This window comes from Patagioenas fasciata, chromosome 16 (genome assembly GCF_037038585.1).
Source record: "Patagioenas fasciata isolate bPatFas1 chromosome 16, bPatFas1.hap1, whole genome shotgun sequence".
NCBI lineage: Eukaryota > Metazoa > Chordata > Aves > Columbiformes > Columbidae > Patagioenas > Patagioenas fasciata.
Genome location: NC_092535.1, coordinates 2686329 through 2711305, shown reverse-complemented (window position 1 = coordinate 2711305; position 24977 = coordinate 2686329). Strand labels below are relative to the sequence as shown.

The following is a 24977-nucleotide window of genomic DNA, read 5'->3' as shown; positions in this document are numbered from 1 at the left end:
TAATCACAAACTTGCTGACATAAACCCCAATGTCTTACTCTGCCAAGAGAAAGACAACAGAGTCCAGCAGGCAGAGGAGAGCAGAAGCAGGTCCCAGCTGGTGCCATATTTCCCCCGTTTGATAAAAAACCCTGAAGGTGAGATATTCTTGCTTGCCTGCTGCTACAACACCTTGTAGTATAAGCTTTTGTTGCTATGCAGAAAAGCAAAATAAATACCTCTCGCTCCACAGAAAAACTGATAAAATTGTTGGAAGATGTCACGGCTAAGCTGAGGAGCAGCTGAGAAATTAGATTCCCAGGCTGGAAGTGGCTCTGTATGACCAGACCCCTGTGTAATGTCCCAGTAAAGCTGCTGGGAGGGGACCTGCTCATCCAGAGCAGCTTTAGGGATTGAAACCTCAGATCATTTCATTGATGTCATGTATGGACACAGAGTACCGTGCTGCCTTCTGACCAGAAAACCACTGCCTCAAACAACTAACAGTAATGCTGCATTAGTATGTCATCTGGTATATGTAAAGAAGTACCTTTCAAAAGTTTTGGTTTAATATCCACAAATTCCTTCTGTGTCTGAAATGACAGGCCTATCATCTCCGTTTATACTTGTATTCTCTTAGCCTTGGCAAGTGTGTAACACAATAAGACATCCTTTGCACAAAATAAATTATATTTTGAGTGGTGTTTGTGATGGATTTAATTACACACATATCCAGATTCTGCTCTAGAGTAAGGGTTGTCAATTATTTGACACCTTTCAAAGATGACTACAGCATGGTTAATACCTCTTCCCCTTACACTAGGGAGATGGTGCAAACTGGTAAAATTAATTTGCTTTGTTGTGTTCATCAAGGCTTTATTATATGATAAATATCCAGCTATAATATGCTATATAAAATACAAACAGTGGTGTGGCAAACCAAAGTCAAAACATCATTTGTCTACTGATATCAACTGAGTTATAAAAAGGCATGTTACTTAACAAAAAGCTTTCTGACACTAGGTTTGACAGAGAGCGGAGGATGCGTCTTTCATTTCAAAGGCTATGAAGAAGCCACATGTGCATAATAAGAGAAAAAAAAAGCTGGAGAAAATAATTTGCTCTAGATTCCAAAGAGATATTCAATAATTGCGTGGTAATACACCCTCCCAAGTGTATTCTAATCTTATGAAAATATTGCATCCACGTTTTTCATCAGTTAGCATAGAAGAAAATCCCCTGAAGATGTAAGGGAGATGCTTTGGTGAGGTGGGTGAAGACTTGGGGCTGCTTGGTCCATGTGTAACAGCGCAGCTCTTCAAATGCACGGTGGACCTCACCAAGTCCAGTCTCTCTTTGCCTCTTGGTGAAAAGAGGCTGTCAGATCTACCCACCTCACAGAGTAATTAATTAGTTACAGCTCAAAAACTATGGGAATCTTCAAAAGAACACGCAAAACTAGAAGCCACTAAAGACTGGAAGAAAGAGTTTTCCAAGGTATCTGATCATCTGCAGGCAGAAAGAAACGCAAGAGAAATTCAGCTCACGTAACAGCCTACAAGGGCATGGACCTCCATGGCCAGCATCAGCACAGTGAAGGGATATGAAAGCCTCTTCCACAGCTCCTTAGAAGTTGATATGGCCTGGGAAGCTACAGATACAACCTAACAGATCAAATAATTGATTTTCAAGCTTCCATTGTTAACATCATCTTGAGTAGCTGAAATGAGAATAAAGGTAAATGTACCTACAGACGGTTGGGAGATGTTAATGGATGCAACGGAAGGATGTGCTGGTTTCCCTGAAGAGCCTGCCCTGATGACATCTGCTGAACATCTGGGAGAGCGACTGGCCATGCACATTCTCTCCAAAAACAATCTCTAAGTTGTGCTACCTCCCATTGAGGGTTTACAGGGCAACATGGGCCTTACTGAATTATTAAAAATAGGGAAATCCGCCTCCTTTATTTGTTGGTATTAAATATTCACTTCTCTAATGAAGATGCCTACGCCAACCATTTAAATCCGGAATTGTGTACAACTGGAAGCGAAAATTATTGAGCTAAAAACATGCATTACACAAAGCAGTATTAAGCAAGCATGGGATAGGGTAGAGGCAAAACCAAAATCCCCTATATCTTACTATCAACAAATCATGTCATGGCCAAGCCTAGGGAATCATCCAGTACTGCAGATACGGAACATTTATTAGCAGAGGGCATGACAGATGGGAACAAACAGCACTGAACTGCAGGTACTGCCCAAAGATGAATATTGCTAGTGGGATGACTGATGCCCTTTTTAAGGTCTCTTTTTCTTTCCCAGGAATGAATATTAATAACCATCAAAAATTAAACTTATTTTGCTCATACAGCAACATCCAACGTCTGGTGAATCTGTTTGGGAAGCCAGATCACCAAGGTCTTAATTTTCTTCAAGTCATGAGACAGAAATTTATTCCATGCTAAGAGCTGTTTCACAGTACTGTGGCTGTTAAACTCAGATGGAGCTGGGGGGTGACCAGTCTCTGTAAATCCTGTCTTCAAAGTGCCCGGTACCTAATTTCCCATGTGTAAAACAGGCATATTGATCCTTACTCAGATACAGTAGTTAGTAGCAGCTAAGTTTGAAAGAGTTTTGAATATATCACAAGACCAGTTTAGTTCCTATTTCTTCTTTTTCCTCTATAAAATTTGGGATTTTGAAAGTTTTGGGGACTTTTCCAGCTCTTTCTTTCCTGTGGGAAGTACAGATTGAATCTGTCTATTGCTCCTTGAGCTTCGAATTAAAAAGTGTGCAGTTCGCAGTGTAATTCTCACTATTGGGACAGAGGGTGGAAATAGCTCCCTCAAACGAGGGTCCAGTTTCCCCAGATGCCGAGTACCAGCCCGAAAGCAGTTCGACATCTTCCAGCACGCTGCAGGTCTGCACCGTGTTTCTGAAGTGCAGCCAAAAGATAAATCAACCTTTTCTATTGATAACACTGAGTCTCTGAGAAACGAGAACAAACCTCCTGGAAACGGATTTCGTTAGAAGGCTCCTTCATTGTCATCAGCGTTTTGATAGATAGCGGGATAAATGTGTGTATTGCGGCAGTCCCTCCAAGCTTCTGCACCTCGTTTTTAGTTTGTAAGCCAAGGCACTTAAGCGATCGGTTGTAATTTCTTCCTGGTCTAATTGTGGGCTTTCAACATGCTCAGAGTAACGTTTAAAGCCACGGCAGATTACTGCGTCTGGAAGTGAACATTTACTGTAGATAATCCAAAATGACAGGTCTGATAAATACCACTGGTTAGATCTTGATCAACCACACATCATCTTTCTGATTCATAGCAGAGGAATTGCCACCTTCAAATTCCACAAGCAGGCAGCATCCTCCAGGGAGAGCCTGGAGTTTTAGGCTGTTATTACTCACTTTCAAGAGTACACCTCCGTAAGGCTCTGGATAACTTATTTTATCAGCTAACAGTTTCTGCCAGTTTCGCTGTCTCTGTTAACTTACTGCAAAAGAAAAGTATTATTTTTAAAAAGCTAAGAGCTGCACACTGGGTGTTTTATTTGTCATCTGAACAAGCAAAAGTAATTTTCAGAGATGCTGAGCACTAACACCTCCTTCTGAAGTTACCAGCAGCCAGAGAATAGCCTCGTCCTCTCAGAACCTGCCTTTTTGTTATCCTCTCAAACCTATATCAAACTGCTGGAATATTCAGCACCATCTCTCAGCATACATAGAACAAGAAGGGCCATGTGCCCAAACCTGGCCTCTGATTTCTCCATATAACCTTTACACTTGTAGTTGAGCCCAAAACTGTAAGCTCCCACCTGCTTTGGACATGCAAATCCTCACGTATATTTGCAAACCTTGAGGCATACGTAGCTGAGCCTCACTCACAGGACAGAGGGTGGTAGTTTTAAACTAAAAGAGGGGAGATTCTGGCTAGATATAAGGAAGAAATTGTTGCCCCTGAGGGTGGTGAGAGCCTGGCTCAGGTTGCACAGAGAGGTGGTGGCTGAACCATCCCTGGAGACATCCCAGGCCAGGCTGGACGGGGCTCTGAGCAACCTGAGCTGGTGAAGATGTCCCTGCCCATGGCAGGGGGGGCACTGGGGGAGCTTTAAAAGTCTCTACCAACTCAAAACATTTTATGGTTCTACGCCAGCTGCACGGCCACAGCCCCCTACGTGAGCCAACACTAAGCCAAAGGCGAGGCGGCACGTGGGAATTTGGTCCAGAATGTCAAATCCCATTCACAAATGAAACAACAAATACTTGGTGGAACTCCTAAACCTTGATTTTTGAACTGTTCCTTCCTTTAAAACATATATATATATCTTGATTAATAACAATAAGATAGTATGAGTAAAACAAAAGCCTTTCCAATTAACATAATGCGTGACCACAAGATTAATTATGATTTTGGAGCCCAATTAACAGTGCTCTCCAAGTTATATTCAAGCTGCAATGAGTGTGTTTGGTCTCCAACGAAGTGCAGTACACCATACCTGTCTTCTTACCTAACAGCGTGGTCGATGGAACAGTGTCTGATGATACTTTGAGATGGAATTCCGTTCACCCACACGACACGGATCAATGGAAATCAACAGAAGATCAATAGGAAAAAAAGTTACAAAAAAATGAAAACAAGGTTAGCTGTATCTCACACTCAGAAGATTCAGGCAACAGGTCATATTGGGAAACGTACAAAAACAAAGAAAATTTAGAAATGAAAGAAAAGTCTGGCACTAGTACCTGAGTAGTAGGAATTCAACAAAGATTTGCTCTGAAGGGTTTTGCTTTGGACAGAAAATGAACAAGGAGAGGGTGATGCTAGGTAGGAAAGACATAAGGAAAAGACTTTAGACATATATTAAGAGAGAGAAAGAGAACAGGGAGAATGTTCCTCAAAGAACACAGTAATATGGGATATATAAAGCTTATCGAAATGAATTATATTTTTCATCTCAACATGCACATTACATTTATTACATTGTCATCATGATGGATTTTCTTTAATATAAATACTTCAGGTCCCAAATATACTATTATAGTTATTTTAAGTCATCGTGTTCCTACACAGGATACACATATAGGACTATACTCTTTTAACCAAAGGAACAAATTTATGTTTTTATCTCTAGGTGAAAGATCTTCAAAAATGACCCCCAAAATACAAACTAGAGAGAATCAAATGCAATACTAACTATAAAATAAGCCTGCTCAAACACAATGTACACTAGTACCACAAAAATACATTGGTAGGGCAGCAAATGATTTTTTGTTAAAACAATTCAAGATAACAAAGGACTTATTCTTCAACCCAAAAGTATTCATAGCAAATCCTATAATCCTTTCTCCTGTGAGCTGGGTTCTTTCAGCAGGACAAGTATCCCTGCTCTCTCCCATTAAAGCATTAGCTTTCTTTGGACAAGAATCCACAAATTATTGCCATGTTACTCAAATATTTATGGAAAGGGGACAGGGCTCAACATTTTCACAGTAGATTCTTTTCTTGATAGTAAATTTATGCAGCTGGTTTATATCTGCAATAGCATACAGGTACGTTTTTATGGTAATCCATCATTCCTGAAGGCATATTCTTTTGTTATCATTCTGCATTCACTCTTAGAGTTACAGGCATTTATTTACCACCTCCTCAAAATGTTGGGAAACAAGCTAATACAAATCTCAGTACATCAGCCTGATGACAATAGATATAACACTGGAAAAACTACTCCATAATCTAATAGAAGTAGATAAAATTCAGTATACATCAAAATAATTTCAGAAGCAATTTCTGTATCTCTAGAGCAAACACCACTTAAAAATTTCAAGTTATTCTGTGGAGTGAACCAAAGAAGTCACTAGTCTGGGGAGTTTCATAAACTGCAGAATTACCTTCTAAGCAGTACATAATCATCCAGTAAACAAACTCCCTCTTGTTCTGCATTCTCCTGCCGTATTGTCAGACTTACATCACTTGAAAACACATCCAAATAATCAAATTTCTCATAGCTTAGTCTGCTGGAGTTCTGCCCCAGCTGCCTTCAAGCCATAAAGTATCTCCCATTTGGGGCTCCTCATATTTTCTCCCCTGTGTTAGTTAGCCTAAATCAGACCCTCCCTTACTGTACTTAGAACATGGCTGTTCTGGCAGATGTATAAAATAAGGTCTAAAAAGAGTGATTTGTTTGCCCAGGGTCAGAGAGGAAGTCAACAGCCAGGTCATGGAGCTGGACTTGATTTTTCTGAAATCTAGGAGTACAAAAAGAATTCATTGGTCCATACTGCCTTTCCAGGAACTGCTAATGATTTTAGGAAATGAAGATACACACCTGACTTCATTGAATTTGATTAGAAGTGTTGCCAAGCAAAGTTTATGAAATGAACCATATTTCTGAGACAGGGAGGTAAATTATAGATTATTTGCATTTCATTCACCACAACACGCAGGATCTGGAGATGTGTGAATTTAGATGGTTCTTGAATAAAAATGATCCCAAATACCCTGACTGCCACTTACCTACATCTTCCTTTTATCTCCTTATTCTCACCAGTAAAAGCACAGTAACTTGGTAACTATACAATAGTGCTCGCTAATGGAAAACTCAGTTCCCTACAGCTTCCAAAAACACTGTCTGCAAATTCCACTTCTGCCTGTAACATTAAAGCAACCTACCTCATCTGCCTGAGTCTCACTCCTGAAGGTTGTCCAGAAATCAATTTCCTCCCAAACGGAGATGTCACAAAAGTTAAGCACACCCCAATAAATCAGTTTCTAGTAAAACTGGCTGCATTTTAAGAGATTAAATCTTCAGAATCAAAGAGAACCTGTCAGAAACTCCTCAAGGATGTCAAGGTGGTTACGCTGGTGACATGACATTGACCTGGACAAGCCCTACCCATGGCATTTGAGCACTGCAAAGCCACAAGAGCCGTTCCTTTTTGCGGGACGTACCATTAGTGCATCGCTTCTCAAGCGATATCCTGCTGCTTCACCCATCGCACGGATGGGCTGCCAAACTGCACACAACTTATGTGCAATAACAACCCTTTGCACAGCCTTCTGGTCAGTGCACAGGTGCTGGTGGATGATTTTAGACCCACTGTGTCTTCAATTTGTCACCTCGTTTCACAATAAACCTGCACCGAGTCCATACCTACAATACTGCTGCTTTCCAAACATTCCTGCAAATCGAGGAAAAGGCTCAAACACCGCAAGTACCATCATCTACTTTCAGTGGATTTAGGATGTAATTTTATTTTTTTAAAAAACAAGATATTTGAGAAAATGAAGAACCATGATGAGCCTGCTTCACCTCCATATAATCCCTGGGTAAAACCGTTAAGCTGGAATTGCCATGGACTAATCTATCACCTATTCTGAGTCCATATGGTGTCAGAGACAGCCGCTGAGTCCACAAAATCTCTTCAATTTAAACTCCTGTGTGTACCAGTAAGAATTCTGCCTGAAAAATGAGTAATGGTGTAGAATGAAGAGAGTGATGAGGGGCTTTGCTTTGGGCCAGGAGAGATAAATACCCGTTTATTTTCCACTTTTCAGCAAGGCCTGAAGTCTCCCTTTTCCAGCACAGGACTTCCAGAATATAATTACATTTGATACTGGACACCTTTGCCAAATGATAAAATTCAAAGGTACAGATGCCCAACAGGACTGTGTGCTCCTGAGCACTGCACTGGCCTCAACAACGGACTCAGTTGCATATAAACAGTAGGACTTTATGGATCACACCATCTGCATGAGTTTATGTTGAAAATATAAGAATTTTCCCCTAAAAAACTGAGGTAGAGTAGGTAAAGAAATCTGCAGAGGCAAAAGGATGGTAACTCTTAGTGGTAAAAGAATCACTCTGAGATTTCACCGCATACATTCTTCAAAGTTGCGTCTAAAAAGCACTTGGGTCGTGTCCCCTCACTAAAAGAGGGGCTGAGAACCAGGAGTGACTATGGGAATAAAAAAGCTTCTATAGGGACTCACGGAATTTGTTCTGTCTGAAAAGTCATTAAAACGATTAGGACTGGAAGGAAGGACATGTTCCCTGCAAGGACGCTGTCATCTGGAGATAAACTTGTTTGCAAGTCGTTCAATAATTGTGAGGTTTTCTACTTAACAAGTTGTATTTCATTGCTTTTGTGAGCTAGCAAGGTTATATTGGATTGAAAACACTCAGCTTCTCTTGGTGGACTTTCTTCAGAAAGTAGAGGGGTATTTCCATGCCTCCACTACAGCCAACTTGGTGTCCTATGACTGAAGGTCAAGGTGGAGAGGATGACCACCTACCACGAGACACCTGCAAATGCTGTTTTCTGTTGGGAGGCAAAAGGACAATTTAAGAAAAAAATCTGACTGTGGTTTAAGACAGGGAGCTGGTTTCAAAAGCTTGGATGGATAACCCCCTGTGAAACTCTACTAGGTAGCAGGAAGGTTAAGAAGTAATCCTACTATGTTATTCAAAAGTTAGAGTGGGCCTGTATAGAAAGTATTAAACTCTATTAAGGCAACTTTTTAATTATAAAGTATTTTTGCCCATATGATTCCTGTACAAGCACGTGCACGCTAGTGCACAGAACAGAACTTACCTCCAACACCTCAACATCCTGGACCTGGCAGTAAAAGAATTGGAGAAATCATGAAGGCTTACCGGTAATTGTTTTGCATGGATTTAAAAGGGAAAATAAGAAAAGAATCAACCAGTTACTTGACTCAGGCTGTGTTACAGACAGAAGTAGTGATAAAATCTGCAGCGATGTCAGACAAGCAAAGGACTAACTGATTAAAAGAAAATGAAAACCTGGAGGGATGCTTTTTTACAAAATTAGATACAACACATTTTCTATAGTTGCCATTCCAAGTAAATGACTCAGCTGTTTTAATTAGTCTCCCAAAATACCAAGTAAAAAAAATGAAGTCACGTTACAGGCTCATCTCTCTCCTCTTATTTTATGGTCGGAAAAACAACAACAACAACGCTTTTAAAAACCCAAATTCTGAAGAAAGCGTTAAACATTTCGTTCTCCCCATACAGTTTAAACAAACTACCTTTGCTGTTTCTAGGACGTCTGTCACAGTGCTATCCTCTGCCATCCTGTCTTTCTAAGATATGAACCACTGACAACTCTTGCTGTCTCTTTAGGAGACAGAGCTACGCAGCGCCTGAGAAAATTAGATCTTGACTCAAGCCAATTTAATATCAGAGAGAAGTGTTCCCAGCTAGCCCTGACAGTCCCCAACACCTATTCATCCATCTCACAGGTACGTTACATGGAGTGGCAGCAGCAACACATGCAGATGGAATTTGACAGGACCTACAGATAGAGGGAAAAGAATTATTCACTCAGCCTGTCCCACTCAATCTGAGATTACAATGGTTTCAGTGATAAAGCGCTTTTGGTACCAGAAGTACTTCCATGCTAGTAATTAGCAGAAAATCAACCCCTTCACTAAAGAGGTTTGAGAAAGACAAGAAGAGTTTTAGTGCGTACTTGTGTTTCAGAGCTGCTCCCTGTTCAAGCTACCAAGCTAAGTGTCAAAAGAAGGAGTGACATTCCCATAGTGTCTAAGTTAAAATTTATTTAAGATGAAAAGTTTACAAATCCACCATGCAATCCCCCATGCACTCCGTCTGGATCTAGTGAGGCTAAGGTACCAATTTGTGTTACTTTACCCACAAAACTCTTCCAGCTACAGAGATCTGAGTGGTTTACAAATATTAACTAAGATTAGTTTTACTGAACCCGTGTGAGGAATAAACAGAGGACACAGACAAAAGAAGAAATGCTGTCTTTCCATTCCAGTTCTCTAACCAAAGACCATGCTTGCTTTCATAACAATTTCATACAGAAGATGTTATTTCATCCTACAAGTCAGCTAAGTGATTTGATTCAACTCTTCTACTCACAAAGCAAGAAATATTTCTGAAGAATAAATAAACGTGCCTCTTTGGCTGTCTGATGTAGTTATTAGAATAGATTTCATAAATTATTCTCAGTAGATTTAGAGTCAGAATGAATGCTCTACACCTATCTGACAGTTAAAATAGGGACAATGTCAGAGACGTTTCAGACAACTGGTTTCTATTGAGCTTTTGCAATGATCGCTATCACTGTCATTCCCAGCTCCTCTATACCGTGCCCATGGGAATAGGTCCTTTTAAGAACCTAGAGCTCTCCAAGGGGGACATATCCATCGCAAGCAAGTTAAACTTACTGAATCCATTCACATCTTGGCAGCTGGAAGAAAAAGCTTCTTCATTGTGAACGGCACTGAGTTTGGTAGAGGTCTTGTCAGAAGTAGCCACGGGACCCATCTCCCTCTGCGTGCTGGTCTGAGTCTCCTTCTGCTTCTTGGCCAGCTTCCTTCAGGGCATTTTGAAGAGGGGAGAAATCAAGGTCAGTTTTCCCTCAATAAAAACAAAACAGTAAGAAAATATTTCGACACCCACGATCATGCCACTTGGTCAGACATGCAGGGCATGTGGCAAACCGCACGAGAGGAAACCCCACAACTTTTTAATATAACTCTTGTGGAGCACAATAAATATAGTGATACCAGTCCTTGGAGCTTAGCTGTCCCTCCCAGTAACCTATCGTGCACAAACCTGCATCACCCCAGCAGTAGGAGTGCCACATCCTCCTTGAAGAGGGTGGCAAAGGTGAAGCCCCTGGAGCGGGTGGATGAGCAGAGGGCACGGGATGAGGGCAGCGACCAGAACAGCTCTCTGGGAGGTCAATGGGACATCTGGATCCATCCCACAGGGACACCTGCACCAGGGCTTTGCTTTGAGTGCGACCTGGACCAGGAGCTCTGCCCTGTCCCCAAGCAGAGAAAGAAGGGCAGCAGCATCTGCTGAATTTTACATCACACCCAAACCGCACTGAGGATCAACAGTCAGCGAGGGGTGGGGCGAATTAAAGGTTAAAGTTCTTTTAGAAATGTCCAAATACGCCTCTTGCTCTGGGAAAATGAGTCTTATTTTGAGGAGACGTCTGGAAAAAGCAAAAAACACCCCCTGCTCTGAACAGACTAACAAAGCCAAGAACACAAAGAGGCTCCTCTTTTGCAAACACAGCTAATAAGAAAATGGAGAGAAGCGGGGGAAGTGAGCTGCTAAGCTTTCATTGACATTTGACTGCCCTGTCCTTCATTCATACCAGAGAGCAAAACTCTTTAAAAATGAATGCGTGACATTCTACAACCCGCACCTTGAAAAAATATCACACAAATCCCTAGCACTGGCAAAGAACTTTGCTTACACGAGTTCGGTAGATAGGAAAACAAAATAAAAGGGAGAAAACCAGATTACTGTAAGAAAGAGCTTTTCTTTTTTCCTCTAACTCATAGAAAAAAAAAATGAAAATCCTAACAACTAAATCATTTTGCAAAGAGGTTTTTCTTCACTAAAACAACATGCTTATGATAAGTGCTACCCATCTTTTAAACTTCATTAGATTCTTAGAAGGATATTCCTTGCAACATATTCCAATCGGCTTTATTTATTCACCGTACATGTCAGAGTGGCATTTACAAGCAAGTTCAAGTGCACAGTTGAGCCCTGGCCCTTCACAAGATGGGTAGCCAGGCCAGTTACACTCATTTGCAAGGAAGGGTCAAAGACAACTTCAACCTTTGCTTATGTCTGTGGAAAATGCCTTTTTAAGGCAAACTGATAATTCAGACCAGGAGAGCACAGATTTATGGAGAAATGTCCAATGTTTGCTGCAAACATTTGAACAAACACATCTGTTTCATCTGCTCACCCAGTTTAGGTTCAGCCTTTTACAGTTAGTGGTTTCAGTTCAAACCCATAGCTGTCAGAATTGGGTGTGTAATTGCAGAGTGCATGTTTAGATCCCGCAGAATCTCCATGGTGTATCCACTTCTGCAGATGAAGATGCAAACAGAGGAACTGTCCTTGAGCGATGAAGCAAAAAGCTGGCATTTAATGATGTTAAAAGCTTTGCTTCCAGTGTTCAGCAATGTTAGCACAGTCAGATTTATTAACTATGAGCCACAGCTGTTGGAGCCCCCATTTTTTGTGCTGTGGTACCTGAGGTAACAATAATAGTCTTGTAGTTTATTAACCCTGCTATGCGGTTATTTTAATCCTTTAGGTTTGCTAATCATACATGCCTATGTGCATTCTCTGGCAACAGGAATTACAATTTCTCAGTGGGAAACACTAATCCAAAATGCAGAAGTCCTTAATAACAAGCACTCTGGACTGCTGGGGTGAGCCATTACAGACAACCACTCCTGATGTTTAAAAACGGTGAGTCAAAGAGGGTGAATTCCTTATTAAATCCAGATTAAATTATTTGTGGCAATAATTATCCGTAAGTCCCATTGCCTGGTATCTTTTCAGAGATGCCAACAAGCTACAAAGAGCCAGAACTGGCAAACCCGTTTTCTCTTTCAGTGAAGGAGCAATAACATTTCTGCATGTGCTAGGCAGGAAAAAATAACCCCAAACCCAAGCCCATTAGTCCCCAAAGGCCTGCTTACAAAAGCCCTATGCAAAGCAGTTCTACCTGGTCCTGTAGAAGACAGAGAGGCCCCTAAAACACTGGCTTGAATGCCTAAAAAGAAAAGGTGACATGAGTTTAAAGTTCTCAACCTAACTCGCACACACAAAGCAGGCTGCTCGCAGGTGGACCAGCTACCGCTTACGCAGGTTCAGAGAGAAGCCACACAGAAAATTGTTCTGCATCTGAAAACGCTGCAATTTTCTTTCAACAGTGTGTTATCAGCTTCCACCTTTCTCCCTCTCTATTCGAGGAATGTAAAAATTCTTCGTCTAAATTTAGAGGGAAAAGGAAGACAGATCTCTTTTGAAGATTTCAGAGCCAAGCTTGCCAGACACATCAAGGGGCTCTTGGCTTCTAAATGCGCCTTTTCTGCCTCTGTTATGTGTCTGGATAGAGTGGCAGCACAGGACTAAGCCTATTTGGTCCTTACCATCGTTATAATTCATAGAAAGGATTATAAAATCAAATGACTCGCACTTTCTAGAATGCTAGGGATGTGACTTAAACCCACAGCTAGGTAGAGGTTTAATTCCCAGCATGTCAAGATGCCTTTGGAATTGGAAAAGCATTTATCTGGAAATGCTGTTTCCTAAAATAGGGCACTTCAAGAGATCTCTGTGAATCACTGACAAGCTGCATCAGTGACACGGCTCTTGCTCTCCTGAGAGACCAGCCTTCCCTACGGACAACAACTGCAACACCCAGATGAAACTGTGATCGGGGCATTAGTGTCAATCACAGACCAGACCCAGTACAGCCTGACACCGGAAAAACATTTTCCAACTCATGCATTATGCAGTTGAAAAGGGGAAGAAATAAAGGACTGGGCAGATATTTGGAAGAAGGGTCTGATACAATCAACACAGGGTGAAGAGGTTGAAATGTCAAAATGTGAATAAAGTGATATTAACGGCCATTTTACCTTTAAGTGCAAGGAAAATGTGCCAAGGAGAAAACAGGAGTCTATGGGTGGGGTTAGTGGGTTGCTCTTTTCAGTTCAAGAAGGTTTGGAAATGAAGAGGTGATGTTTACAGGTGCAATACACACACAGGAGGGATGAGACAGAAAGATGCACAAAGTAGAATAAAAAAATGAGACTAGCTGTATAATCAGGCAGTTGAAGTTGATCCAACTAAAGCAAGGATAAATGCTGTTGGCAGTGAACCTAAACTTAGTCCGAATTTTGAAAACAAATCATGGGGATTTGATTCAGCTATTTTTGAAACTTCCACTGCGATCAGAGAACAGATATAAAATGCTGAAGCACTATATTAAAATTGTGGGAGTTCCGGTTTAACAGTCAAGGAATGCAAACTTAGTATCAAGTACAAAGCACTTACTGCCATGGGAATTAATCAGAAAGCTCAAGCAATATTTTCAGTTCGAGGTATCTCCAGGATCAGACTCCTGTTCTGCAGAGGTTTGGATAAACTTCAGGGATTATTTTTTAAGAGCAGCTTGCAAAGTCTAACTTTTTATATCAATTTTATATGCATGAATGTTAAAATCTGTAACTGCCACTCCTAAAGAGCTCTTGTACATGTAGGTTGACAGATTTAATTTTAGATGTTTCACAAGGATGGATTATATATACTACAATGTAGATTTGCATGCACAGGTAATTTAGACACTGGTATAGATCACGTAAGTTAAACATGAAATTTCCTCCTACAGACAAGAATTGCATATTGCCCTCACTTTCAATAAGCAATTTAAGAAAGCTACACAATACAATTGCTTTTAGATATTTCTGCACAGCAGCCAACTAGGAGTACGCATATTACAGAATCACAGACTGGTTGGTGTTGGAAAGGACCTCTGGAGATCATCTAGTCCAACCCACTGGTCACACTTTCCCTAATCCACCCCAGGTACCATTGACCTTCTTGGCCACAGGGCAGATGGCTGGTTCATGGTCAACCTGTTGTCCACCAGAACTCCTGCGTCCTTCTCTGCAATGCTGCTTTCCAGTGGGTCAACCCCTAACCTGTGCATGGAGTTATTCCTCCCCAGGTGCAGAACCCTACACTTGCCTTTGTTGAACTTCATTAGGTTCATCTCAGCCCAACTCTCCAGCCTGTCCAGATCTCACACAGCCTTCTGGTGTACAAACCTTTCCTCCTAGTTTTCTATCATCAGCAAACTTGCTGAGGGTGCATTCAGTCCCTCCATCCACGTCATTGATGAACAGGTTGAATAAGACTGGACCCAATACTGACCCCTGGGGAACCCCACTAACTACAGGCCTCCAACTAGACTCTGCATCGTTGATCACAACCCTCTGAGCTCTGCCATCCAGCCAGTTCTCAATCCATCTCATCATCCACTCATCCAACCCACACTTCCTGAGCTTACCTAAGAGGAAGTTACGGGAGACAGTGTCAAAAGCCTTGCTGAAGTCAAGGCAGGCAAAATCCACCACTCTCTCCTCATCTACCCAGCCATTCATACCATCATAGAGGGCTATCAGGTTGGTCAAACATGATTTCGCTTGGGTGAATCCCTGATGACTACTCCTGATAGCCTTCTTTTCTTCTACATCCTTAGAGATGGCATCCAGAATGAGTTGTTCCATCACCTTTCCAGGGACGGAGGTGAGGCTGACTGGCCTGCAGTTTCCTGAATCATCCTTCTTGCCCTTTTCAAAGACTGGAGTGATGCTGGCTTTCCTCCAGTCCGCAGGCACCTCTCCTGTTCTCCATGACTTTTCAAAGATGATGAAGAGTCGCTTAGCAATAACATCTGCAAGCTCCCTCAGCACTCATGGGTGCATCCCATCAGGGATTTGTGGATGTCCAGTTGTCAAAATGATCTCTAACCTGATCCTCCTCAACCAATGGAACATCTACCTTTCTCCAGACTTTCTCTCTTACCTCCAGGGTCTGGGATTCCTTAGGGCCAGCCTTAGCAGTAAAGAAAGAAGCAAAGGCAGCATCCAGTAACTCCACCTTCTCTGTTGCCAGGACACCCACCTCATTCAGCAGTGGCTTGCATTTTCTCTGGTCTTCTTTTTACTACTGATGTACTTGAAGAAGTCCTTCTTGCTGTCCTTGACATCCCTGGACAGATTTAATTCCAAGTGGACCTTAGCCTTCCTCACCACATCCCTGCATACTCTAACAACATTCCCACATTCCTTCCAAGTGGCCTGCCCCTTTTTCCACATTCCATAAACTTCCTTCTTGCATTTGAATTTTCCAGAAGCTCATTGCTCATCCATGCAGGTCTCCTGCTCCCTTTGCTTGATTTCTTGCTCATAAGGGTCCATGAATTATGAGCTTGGAGGAAGTGATGGTTGATTATTAACCAACTCCCTTGGGCTCCCCTACTTTCTAGAGCCCTAACCCACGGGATTCCTTCAAGTAGGACCTTGAAGATGACAAAGTCAACTCTCTTGAAGTCCATGGTTGTAATCCATGCCCTGGCTGCCACATCACATCCTGTTGACTTGCACTCTGCATAGACATTCAGATCTCCCGTGGTTGCTCCTGGCAAAGCCCAAACACATCAGCCTCACTAGCAACCACTGCCGGCTCCTGGCAGGTCTCTCTGCTCTTGCTCGGGTTCCCCTGGCTCCGGGAACTCCTCTGTCCACTTTAATCTAGCGCTCAGCCACTGAACTTATTTAACATGTTATTTATGATGAAATCTGCACAAGTTTGAGGCAGGCAGCGATCTGCCATGCAAATACCCAGCAGGGAGCACTGGTTAAATAGCAGTTCTGTTGAAAAGGATCGCTGTCCTCTAGATCTGTAGTAGATTACAAGAACAGTTTCATGCTGGTGTAAAAATAAGCGAGGGATTATACATCATGCTATGGTCTGCAAGACACAGTAATCCTTTTGCTCTGACCAAGGATCGGTAAGGTCTCTGCTGCAATCGTGCACTTCAAATAAGATGTGTGCCAAAGGGACACGTACAAAGGCAGAACAAGACAGGGGAATCTGGAAAACAACCTATAAGCAAAGGACACATGAAATAGCGTCCTCTAAATATAGAGAAAAGACAATCAAATAGGGCTGATAACTCTTCAAAAATATGAAACGACATCACATGGGAAGCTGTTCTCCCTGTCTACAGGGGCTGAGAAAAAAGTTATGGCGCGAAGCTACAGAAAGCACAGCTCATTTTAAACTTTGGGAAAACAATATGCAGTAGAGACTGCTGATCTCTCAAGCTGACCAGGCAGGGAGGCTGCGAAATCTCGGTCGCTGGACATCTTTGAACAAGAGGAATAAGAGTTAAAAGCAGTGCAGCCTTCTGGTTCCCTGTGCTCCAATGGGTCCACTCGTCACTGCAGTTCATCCCCTACTCCCTTTGTGCAACCCGTAACCTCAGCAGAGCCGGGAAATATCCTCTGGTCTAAACACACAGGCAGTTTACTGCTTCTTACAGCCACTATAAGGGCAGATCCCCCACTAACAGGCAAGCACAGAGACAGCTTCACTTGCACTTTTTTCACGCCTGCCATGGTGAAGCTGAAGTGAGTGCAGGTTACTGCAGGAGCAGAGAGAATTCACCGGAGTCGAGGCAAAGTGAAGAGTGAGGACCAGCTGCACCACTTGGGGTTAAAAAGCAAGCATTACTGGGCATGAGAAAGCGATATAATGTAGATATATGTCAAAAGATGCTCTGAATATTTTGTGCTGTGTGTATACAAATATAGGGTCTTGAAAAATGTAGGGCTGCCCTCTCTAAGCTTTACTTGATCAAATTAATCACTATTTGTGGAGGACATTTACTCACAACCATATGAACTTTAGGACAAGATAAGTGCATGTAAGAGCCATATAGTGTAAGTATACGCTGTTATATGCAACCAGTAAACACTGCCCTCTGCACAGTTTAGGCTGGCGATCACCGCACAGATGGGTTCTAAATAGAATCTCACTTTCTGGATTTTATTTATTTATTTTTAATTTGCTCTCTTTCGACTGGCATAGCCACCTCTTCATCTTTCTGTTTTTCCAGCATCTAACGAGAAAACCAGGTTCTTCTTAAAATTCTGATTTAACCTGTGCAGGCAGATCCCACCATTCACACCATCCATGGAACTATATAGAGATATTTAGGTATATATGTGGCTATAGAGAGGTATGCCCATAACTAAACCAATGTTTTATTTCTTTTCAAATGTCCCACAGATGGTGGAAATAAACTCAGCACAAACTCTGCCATTTCAGAAAATGCAAGTAAATATTTAGCTTAATACCTTCGGCGGAAAATCTCCCATGAAACTGCTGGCTGAAACCACCAGAACAATTAAAATTGGTAAGAAAATACAATAGGAGTTGAAGGAGCTTCCTCTACTGCAGTCAAGTCCTGTGGCCAGTTCAGGAGAAAGGCAAAAAAAACCATATTGGCCATCGAGTGCCCTTTTCTTATAAGTAACATTACACTGTTTGTAACATGTACATGAATCTTTGTATTTCCAGAAATACTTCTCTGGTCTGATATCACTCTTGATTAAATTTCATTCCGTAACTGTCACCCAACTCAGGAGAAAGAAACAAACCAAAAAACTCCAGCCCACACACAGAAAACATCTCCATTCCTTTTCCTGATGAGGAAACAATAAAACCTTGATATGGGCTGCTGCAGCTGAAAATACTGTTGCGAAAGAGCTGTCTGTCATTTAACGCAAAACCTCCTTTAAACCAGATGAATTGCTGTCTGTGTTTTACAGCTTCAGCTGGGAAAAGAAAACCTTTCAGACGTGGATGGGCTGCAATGTGCCTGACAATGCATTAAACTTAAATGCAACATAATAGAGCTAGCAATTCTGTACGAACCCTAGACAACATTTATATTGGTGTAAATACAGAGTAACTCCTCTGAAAAGGTTCATGCATCACTCTGCAGCAACGCAAATGAATGCACCAGGACAGGGACTCCTAATTCCACATCCCTCTCTTCCCATCACAAAGCCAAGTTCTGCCCAAGGATCTCAAGTTGTAAGCAACTAACTTTTACTGAAGGGTAAATGGAAGTATGCAAAACTATGTCAGTCCTGTACTGTGACTTAGCAAATGAGGAATAGAGGCCTCCTGGGTTTGTATTTCCACTTAAACTGTGTTAAAGATCTTTACAGCCTTCTCTTTCAGCCACAACAATATCTCTTCCTGTGTTTTATGGCAAGTTTTTAACGAAGCGTTGCTATACAAAAATCTCACAACTCTTTACCCAGTATGCACAAAGTAGCTAAATATTTTTGATGGGTTTCACCAAAGCTGCAGGAACTCAACCATCTTCCAGAATCAGATTTGGCAGTCCTGGAGAACAGCAGAACACAGGGCGGGCTGAAGGCAGAACTCCAGTCCAGAGACCACCGCAGCGCTTATATCCTGACTGTGCAAATATCAGGTACTCAGAAGTCTCTCTTAACTTTAATAGACTTATCATTAAGAACTGTTTAAAAGAGTTAGGGTTGGAGACTCTGGTCCCTAGCAAGAAGAAATTCCAGTAAAGCAGATGACAAAGGGTTGAGGGGAATTACCTCAAAGCAGACAAGAATTACTCTAAGCAGCACAACTTTGAAGTCCAGAAACGGAGACTGAAAATAAAGCAGATGTAGTCCATATGTATTTAAAGGTCTGCCAGCAGATCTATTTGAAAACCTGCTTTTCAATACTGGTAACTCATTCAACTGAATTTTGCTTCAGGACAAAAACATTTATAAGAGGTCCTAGCATGGAAACAATTCTATTTAAAAAATCTATATATACACATACTGCTGTTTTTCACAACATTTCAAATAAACTTAAATCAAACCTCTCTGCTCAGAAGAGGCTGTAGCAGTTTCTATCAGCTTTGGCTAAGAATTACACAGTCCTATGCGATTTAAGATTTTCATCTGCAATCATAATGAAACTTCCTATTTCATGTGAAACTTCAAACACGAAACTCAATAAAACTCCATCATGTGCTCCTTCAGGGATTCTCTTGCTTTCTTCCCTCACTACTGGAACATCCCTCGTTTCCAGGGAAAAATAAAAAAAACAAACACAGAGCTTGATTTTGCCAGACCAGAGAACAGGTCAAACATCACTCAGAAACCACCTGCTGACAGGCACAGCCTGATGACGGAAGTGTTTATTGTGTGATGACTATTTAGGTGTTACCTCTGCCGTAGTGATGCTCCAGCTGGCAGAGCTCATGCTTGATGTGGTACCTGGGACAGCAGCAGCACCGAGCTAAGAATGAGCTCTCTGCAAAAAACGTTGCGTGCAGTACTAGGGAGATATATTGTATGATTTCTGCATCCTGAGCTCAAATCTCCACTGAGTGCTTCAGTGGGGTGCTAGGAACACATCAGCTTGCCTGATGATACCTCTGGCTTTTCCCTGTTGTGATACGCTGCATGGTGCACATCTGCCTTATTACATCCTATTAAAGCACTTGTTTCTGCTACAGCTGAAGCTCATTGCAGCCTCAGGCTTGGGTGACCTCCAGGGGTTTGTCTCTTTACTTTTCCTGAGTCGCTCTCCTGCTCCCTGAGACAAAAAAAGTTCTAGTATATTGGTGCACAGAAGCCATTACAAACTGCAAGGAAATCACTTAGCGATACCCCTGCTTTCTCTGTAGCAGAGTAATCCTCAGCTGACTGCTTAAAGCAATGTTGTGCAGTTGTAAAAAGGGGTCACATGGGGCTCAGAACTTGATTCATCTTTTTAAACAGGCAAATCTCAAAGATAAAATAAAACAGAGAACACCCTGACCCCATACTACTTGCTGGGAGAAGAAAAAATTATAATGGAAAACTGGGGACTGAACTTTTCAGGCAATGGTGCTGACTGGTTGTATGGAAACCAAAACAGTAGAACTGTGCGAGGGACACTTCACCAAAGCTAAAGAGCAATGTGCAGAAGAGAAAATGTTGTTGCAAGAAAGGCAGCCAGCTAGTAGTACCGTAGTGTTAAAACCATCCCCTACTCTAACACTTGGTTAAACTTGTCTCGAAATCTGACTCCTCAAGGTCAAATTCCATCCTTGGTGAACCAGTGTGAAGTCTAGAGGAAATGGAGTTACTCTGCATTTACAATTACATAACTGGGCTAAGTCAAGGCTCACCACGGTGTCTTCAGGCTCTTCACACATTTCACAAGTGAGGAAAGTTCCTCTTTCAACTATTTTCTGATAGGTCACGGAGAAACAAAATCACTGCAACAGGTGGTGTGTGGGGATCCTCCTACTTAACTCTTTTGTCCTGTTCCTTGGATGTAAATCAACCCACACGGAATAGAAGTCAAGTTCCACTCCAATGGCAGAACATTAATGCACTCATTTCACTGACCTGCGAAACACCTTCCAGACGTGTCCACAGGACAAAATCACAAGATCAAGTGAAAGATGGTACGGGCAAAGGAGGAGGATGCCGGGGCGGCAGATTGAGGGGGAGAGGTGACAGATGGTGGCCCTTTTGACAACTTTGTCGATGTCAGAGCCCTGAAGGCAGGTTGCTGATTTGGGGGGAAAGGTCTAGGTCAGCGCTACGGCTGCTGCTTTTGAGAGATGGAGAGGGGAGACCTGTTTAGTAGTAAGAGTTGCCTTCTCCATCCCTCCCAGCCCTCTGGTGGCAGCAAAGGCATCCAACTCAACTCTCCAGGACTCTTTCCTCAGATCATTGATCCAGTTCCTCTCCACCTCCTGATCCTCAGACAACCATTTTCATGGCAGAAACAGCTTGGCCTCGATTACTTTCCAGCCTCTCAATCTTTAGACAACAGATGGCTCTGGAAGTACTGATGTGTGAAGCATTTTCATGTGCTTTAACAACTGCCTTAATTATGCAGCATTGTCATTAGGGCTGGACAGGTGATTTAGATCTGAACAGTCAAACCACTTCATCATCCAACAGTCTAAACTGACACTTGGAACCTGGCAACTCCAGGAACAGGGTTGTTTGCTGAGAAAATGTCAAGTCCCAGTCGTCAGGAAACTTACATTTTTAAAAGAGCTTATAGCCAACGGCTGAGAAATTCCCAACAATAACTTCCAGGTATGAATTTCCCTGCAGTCTGGCTAAATATGATGGACAATTAAAAAAGGTGCAGTTGAAACACTCTGTATTTGTCCATTAGCATTTGAAGAACTGTAAACCATAACCAACATAGCTGTGGGCACTTACGTGTTTGCAGGCACAGTTACAGGTGGAACGGTAAAACAGGGAAAACATAACAGCGTGAAAGTGAGAAAATAAAACACACGCTGCTGGAAAGACAAGGATAAATGGGAAAAAAAAAAAAAGTGGTAAAAGAAAATGATACAACAAAGCACTAAATTACCACAGGGTGCGCACACTCAAGAAACATCACGTCCAACCAAGTACTTACAAGTAATAGGAGTAGGAATACGCATTTCTTCTAAATATCGATGGCCAGTCAGATGAACAGAATATCCAAAAGGGGAAAAAAATGAAAGAAAAAACATAATTAGATTTATATGAACTCTAGGATTTTTTTCAATATACAAAGTATTTGTGGTTCCTCTCGTACTGAGCTACTGTTCTCCTGCACGTTTTTCAGGAGCTGTAAAGCTGGTGAGGAATGGATTCTGGAGACGGGAAACACAGGTTGTGCTTCCACTTCTGCCACTGACCGGTGTCCCCAGGAATAAATCCCCTCACCTCTTTCTCCCTTCGCTTTGCCAGGTCGCTATACATGTAATGAGACTTACCTTGGCCTGTAAAGTGCTTTGAGATTTTTGGAATGGAAAGAAATATGTACAAGCTAGTAATATAACTAACAATAAATAAGAAAGTGACAATGTAAGAACACCACGATTTTGGAATATTTAGACAATGAGCAAATTGTGTAACGATAAATCAAGCTTCATCAGACTCTCAAATGCAAATAGTTCATTAACAATTCAAGCATCACTACATATTTATAGATGATCACCAGGGGTATGCATTAGCTTTCTGCGTCACTGTGATTAAGCATTTTCTATTAGAGCTTTTCAACAATACACTTCGGAACATTCTGATATGCGTTTGAGCAGCACCACAAAACAAGCCTTGGCAATCGTTCATAACATAGGAGGTGATGTCTTCTCTTTTATAACTGGAAAAGAGCTTCTCTGAAGAGGCTCTTTGACAACAGATCTAGCACATTATTACAGATTTACAGCAAGGCACAACGGAGCCTCGAAAGCAGGAGCCGTGGTCCAGACAGGGAAAAACAATGAAGCCCAAACTTCAACCTATTGCACAACTTTAAAACCCCATCCTTGAAGACACTACAAATACTAGGAGGCATCTCTAAGTATAAATGCAAGGTTCAAGTGTTCACTTTTATGGTTCCTTGGAACACAACTTTCACAAGCAGACGCGGAAACCAGATTCAGCACCATTACTCTCTGTGCAAAGTGACCACCTGTCCTATGTACTCACTGAGTAGAGGGCAGTGACTACAGGTGTACAAGAGGATTACTCTGAAGTGACGTGTTTTGCATGGTGGTGGCCCTTGCTATAAACCTGAAATGCTGGCCAAATTCCTTATATGTTTTAAGTTACTTGAATGACACCAAGTCCAAGGTATATCTAAAAGTATTTATGCTATCATTCCCTGAAACCCGGAAATTCCACATGCAATAGCAATGCACCAGTTCAGGTGCAGTGACTGCCACCGAGCTTCACTCTGAAATTTGAAGTTTCTCTGAACCTCAAAAAAAAGGGAAAAATCATCCGGATGTGGAAAATGAGAGCCCATGCAGCTGAACCCCCTTTGTCCCCAAAATTATTCCACCAATAAAACCCCTCTGATAGGCCAGTGCCAGGTTTCACAGCATTATCAGCTGTAATTGTTCCAATAAGCATCTTGCTATACTTTCCGTTTGCCTCCTGTATCAGCCAGCGGACACATGAGATCGCAAGAGACTCTTAGTTCTCATTAAAATGCTACATATGCCTCAAGGCTACAGAAGAAAGCTCAGAAAGATTCAATCCATAAGGACAGAAAATAAAGGAAGACAAAAAAAGGAGGATTATATTTTGGAATCGGGCTGGCCATTTTGGCTCAAATTCTCCCAAAATTTGTGGTCTAAAATAAGGACTTCCTAAGGAATATTTCAAAATGAACTGTTAAAATGCTCCAAGTTACGGATCACTGAAAACATGATCAGATCGTAGAGTGTATCACCCACCTTCAGTATGGACACAGAAGGGACACGGGTCACTGAATGTGCAGACAGCCCTATGGTAACTCTCTCCTATTGCCCAGGCATGTTCTGCTCAAGAAGCATTTGTGTTTTATTTAATTAGTTTCATTTAAATCTTAATCCAGAATAAGGAGCTGAATTTTCACAGAAGGAACTAATCCTAGACCCTACATAGCCCCAAATCTCCTTTTTTGCTACCAACAGCAGTTTAAAGAACTTATTTCCAGTGCACCCATGACAGGCTGTCTGATCCTATTTATTCAGTCTTATACTTAAAGGGGTCAGTAGAGGTTTTGTCCGCTCAAATGCACAAGCCTGAAAAGTGTCACATTCTTCACTCCAGGGAAATGCAAGTCACGGCTGCACCGGAGTTAAAACTGTCCAGATGAAATCAGAACGGACCAAAATTCAACCCTTTTGGGGGCCAAAGTCAAAGGGTATTTTCTCCAGAAAAGCAGTTTACAAAGGTCTTGTTTTTCTCGTTTCAGCTTGTTTTTACTAACTGGTTCTGTATTTTCTATTGCATGAAAATATTTAACCAATATGAAGGACAAACAAACAAGCTCCATAGAGAATTAGTGATGTTTTGATACAATAAAAATGAAGTATGTGTCTATTAATGAAGGAAGGAGGTACTGCCTTATGTGAGCAAATACATCCAAGTGGCATTGATCACCAACTGTAAATTAACAGGCTAAATTACAATGCAGTAGTTTGTGCATCCCTATACAAATGACGACATTGGAGCTTCAAACATGTAACTCATGTAGCTCATGGATTCCCAAAACCAAGAACACCAATTTTGTTAACGGTTTTGATTTAGGTACTGTAAGACAGCCACATTTAAAGTGAAATTTATGTATGCAAACACGTAATTTTTACATAGATACACACATACAGAAACTTTAGTTGTTGAACCCCAGAGTTCAACTAAAACTTTCAGATGACAAACATAAAATCAAACCCAAATTTTCCAAGGCATAGACCTTCTGGTTGGTTTAATTTAGCTCCATGTATCTGATTAAACCCTACAAAACAGTGGCAGCCTGCCCCAATTTGCGAGTCAATAGAGTGTTTGCAATATGGTCTATTGAAACTACCACCAACTGGGCAACACTTTCTCATGCCTTGCATATGAAAAGTTAAAAAAATATGCTGATTTGGTGTGTCTCGCAGAAACAAATGCAGCTTCTAATGATCTGCCTCATCCCAATCTCAAACTGGTCTCTGCCTTCATTTAATGTTTCCGTCTCTTCTAATCTCTCTCCTTCCTTTGCACTGGTTAACAAAATGCTACA

At 41.7% G+C, this 24977-nt stretch overlaps 1 protein-coding gene across 10 annotated transcripts in view; it reads right to left on the bottom strand.

Annotated features, from left to right (window-relative positions):
* Window positions 1-24977, bottom strand: part of PTPRT (protein tyrosine phosphatase receptor type T) — a 382611-nt gene that overhangs the window by 47336 nt on the left and 310298 nt on the right. The window contains exons 15-19 of one of the 10 annotated variants that reach the window (XM_065850187.2): window positions 21855-21884; window positions 12526-12573; window positions 10205-10353; window positions 4729-4806; window positions 4494-4529 (exon numbers count right to left, since the gene is read on the bottom strand). In XM_065850187.2, the coding sequence (XP_065706259.2) occupies window positions 4494-4529; window positions 4729-4806; window positions 10205-10353; window positions 12526-12573; window positions 21855-21884 (341 nt within the window). Of the gene's footprint in view, window positions 1-4481; window positions 4530-4728; window positions 4807-10204; window positions 10354-12525; window positions 12574-21854; window positions 21885-24977 lie in introns of all 10 variants that reach the window. The other 9 variants (XM_071815729.1, XM_071815728.1, XM_071815733.1 and 6 more) reach the window with 9 other exon arrangements.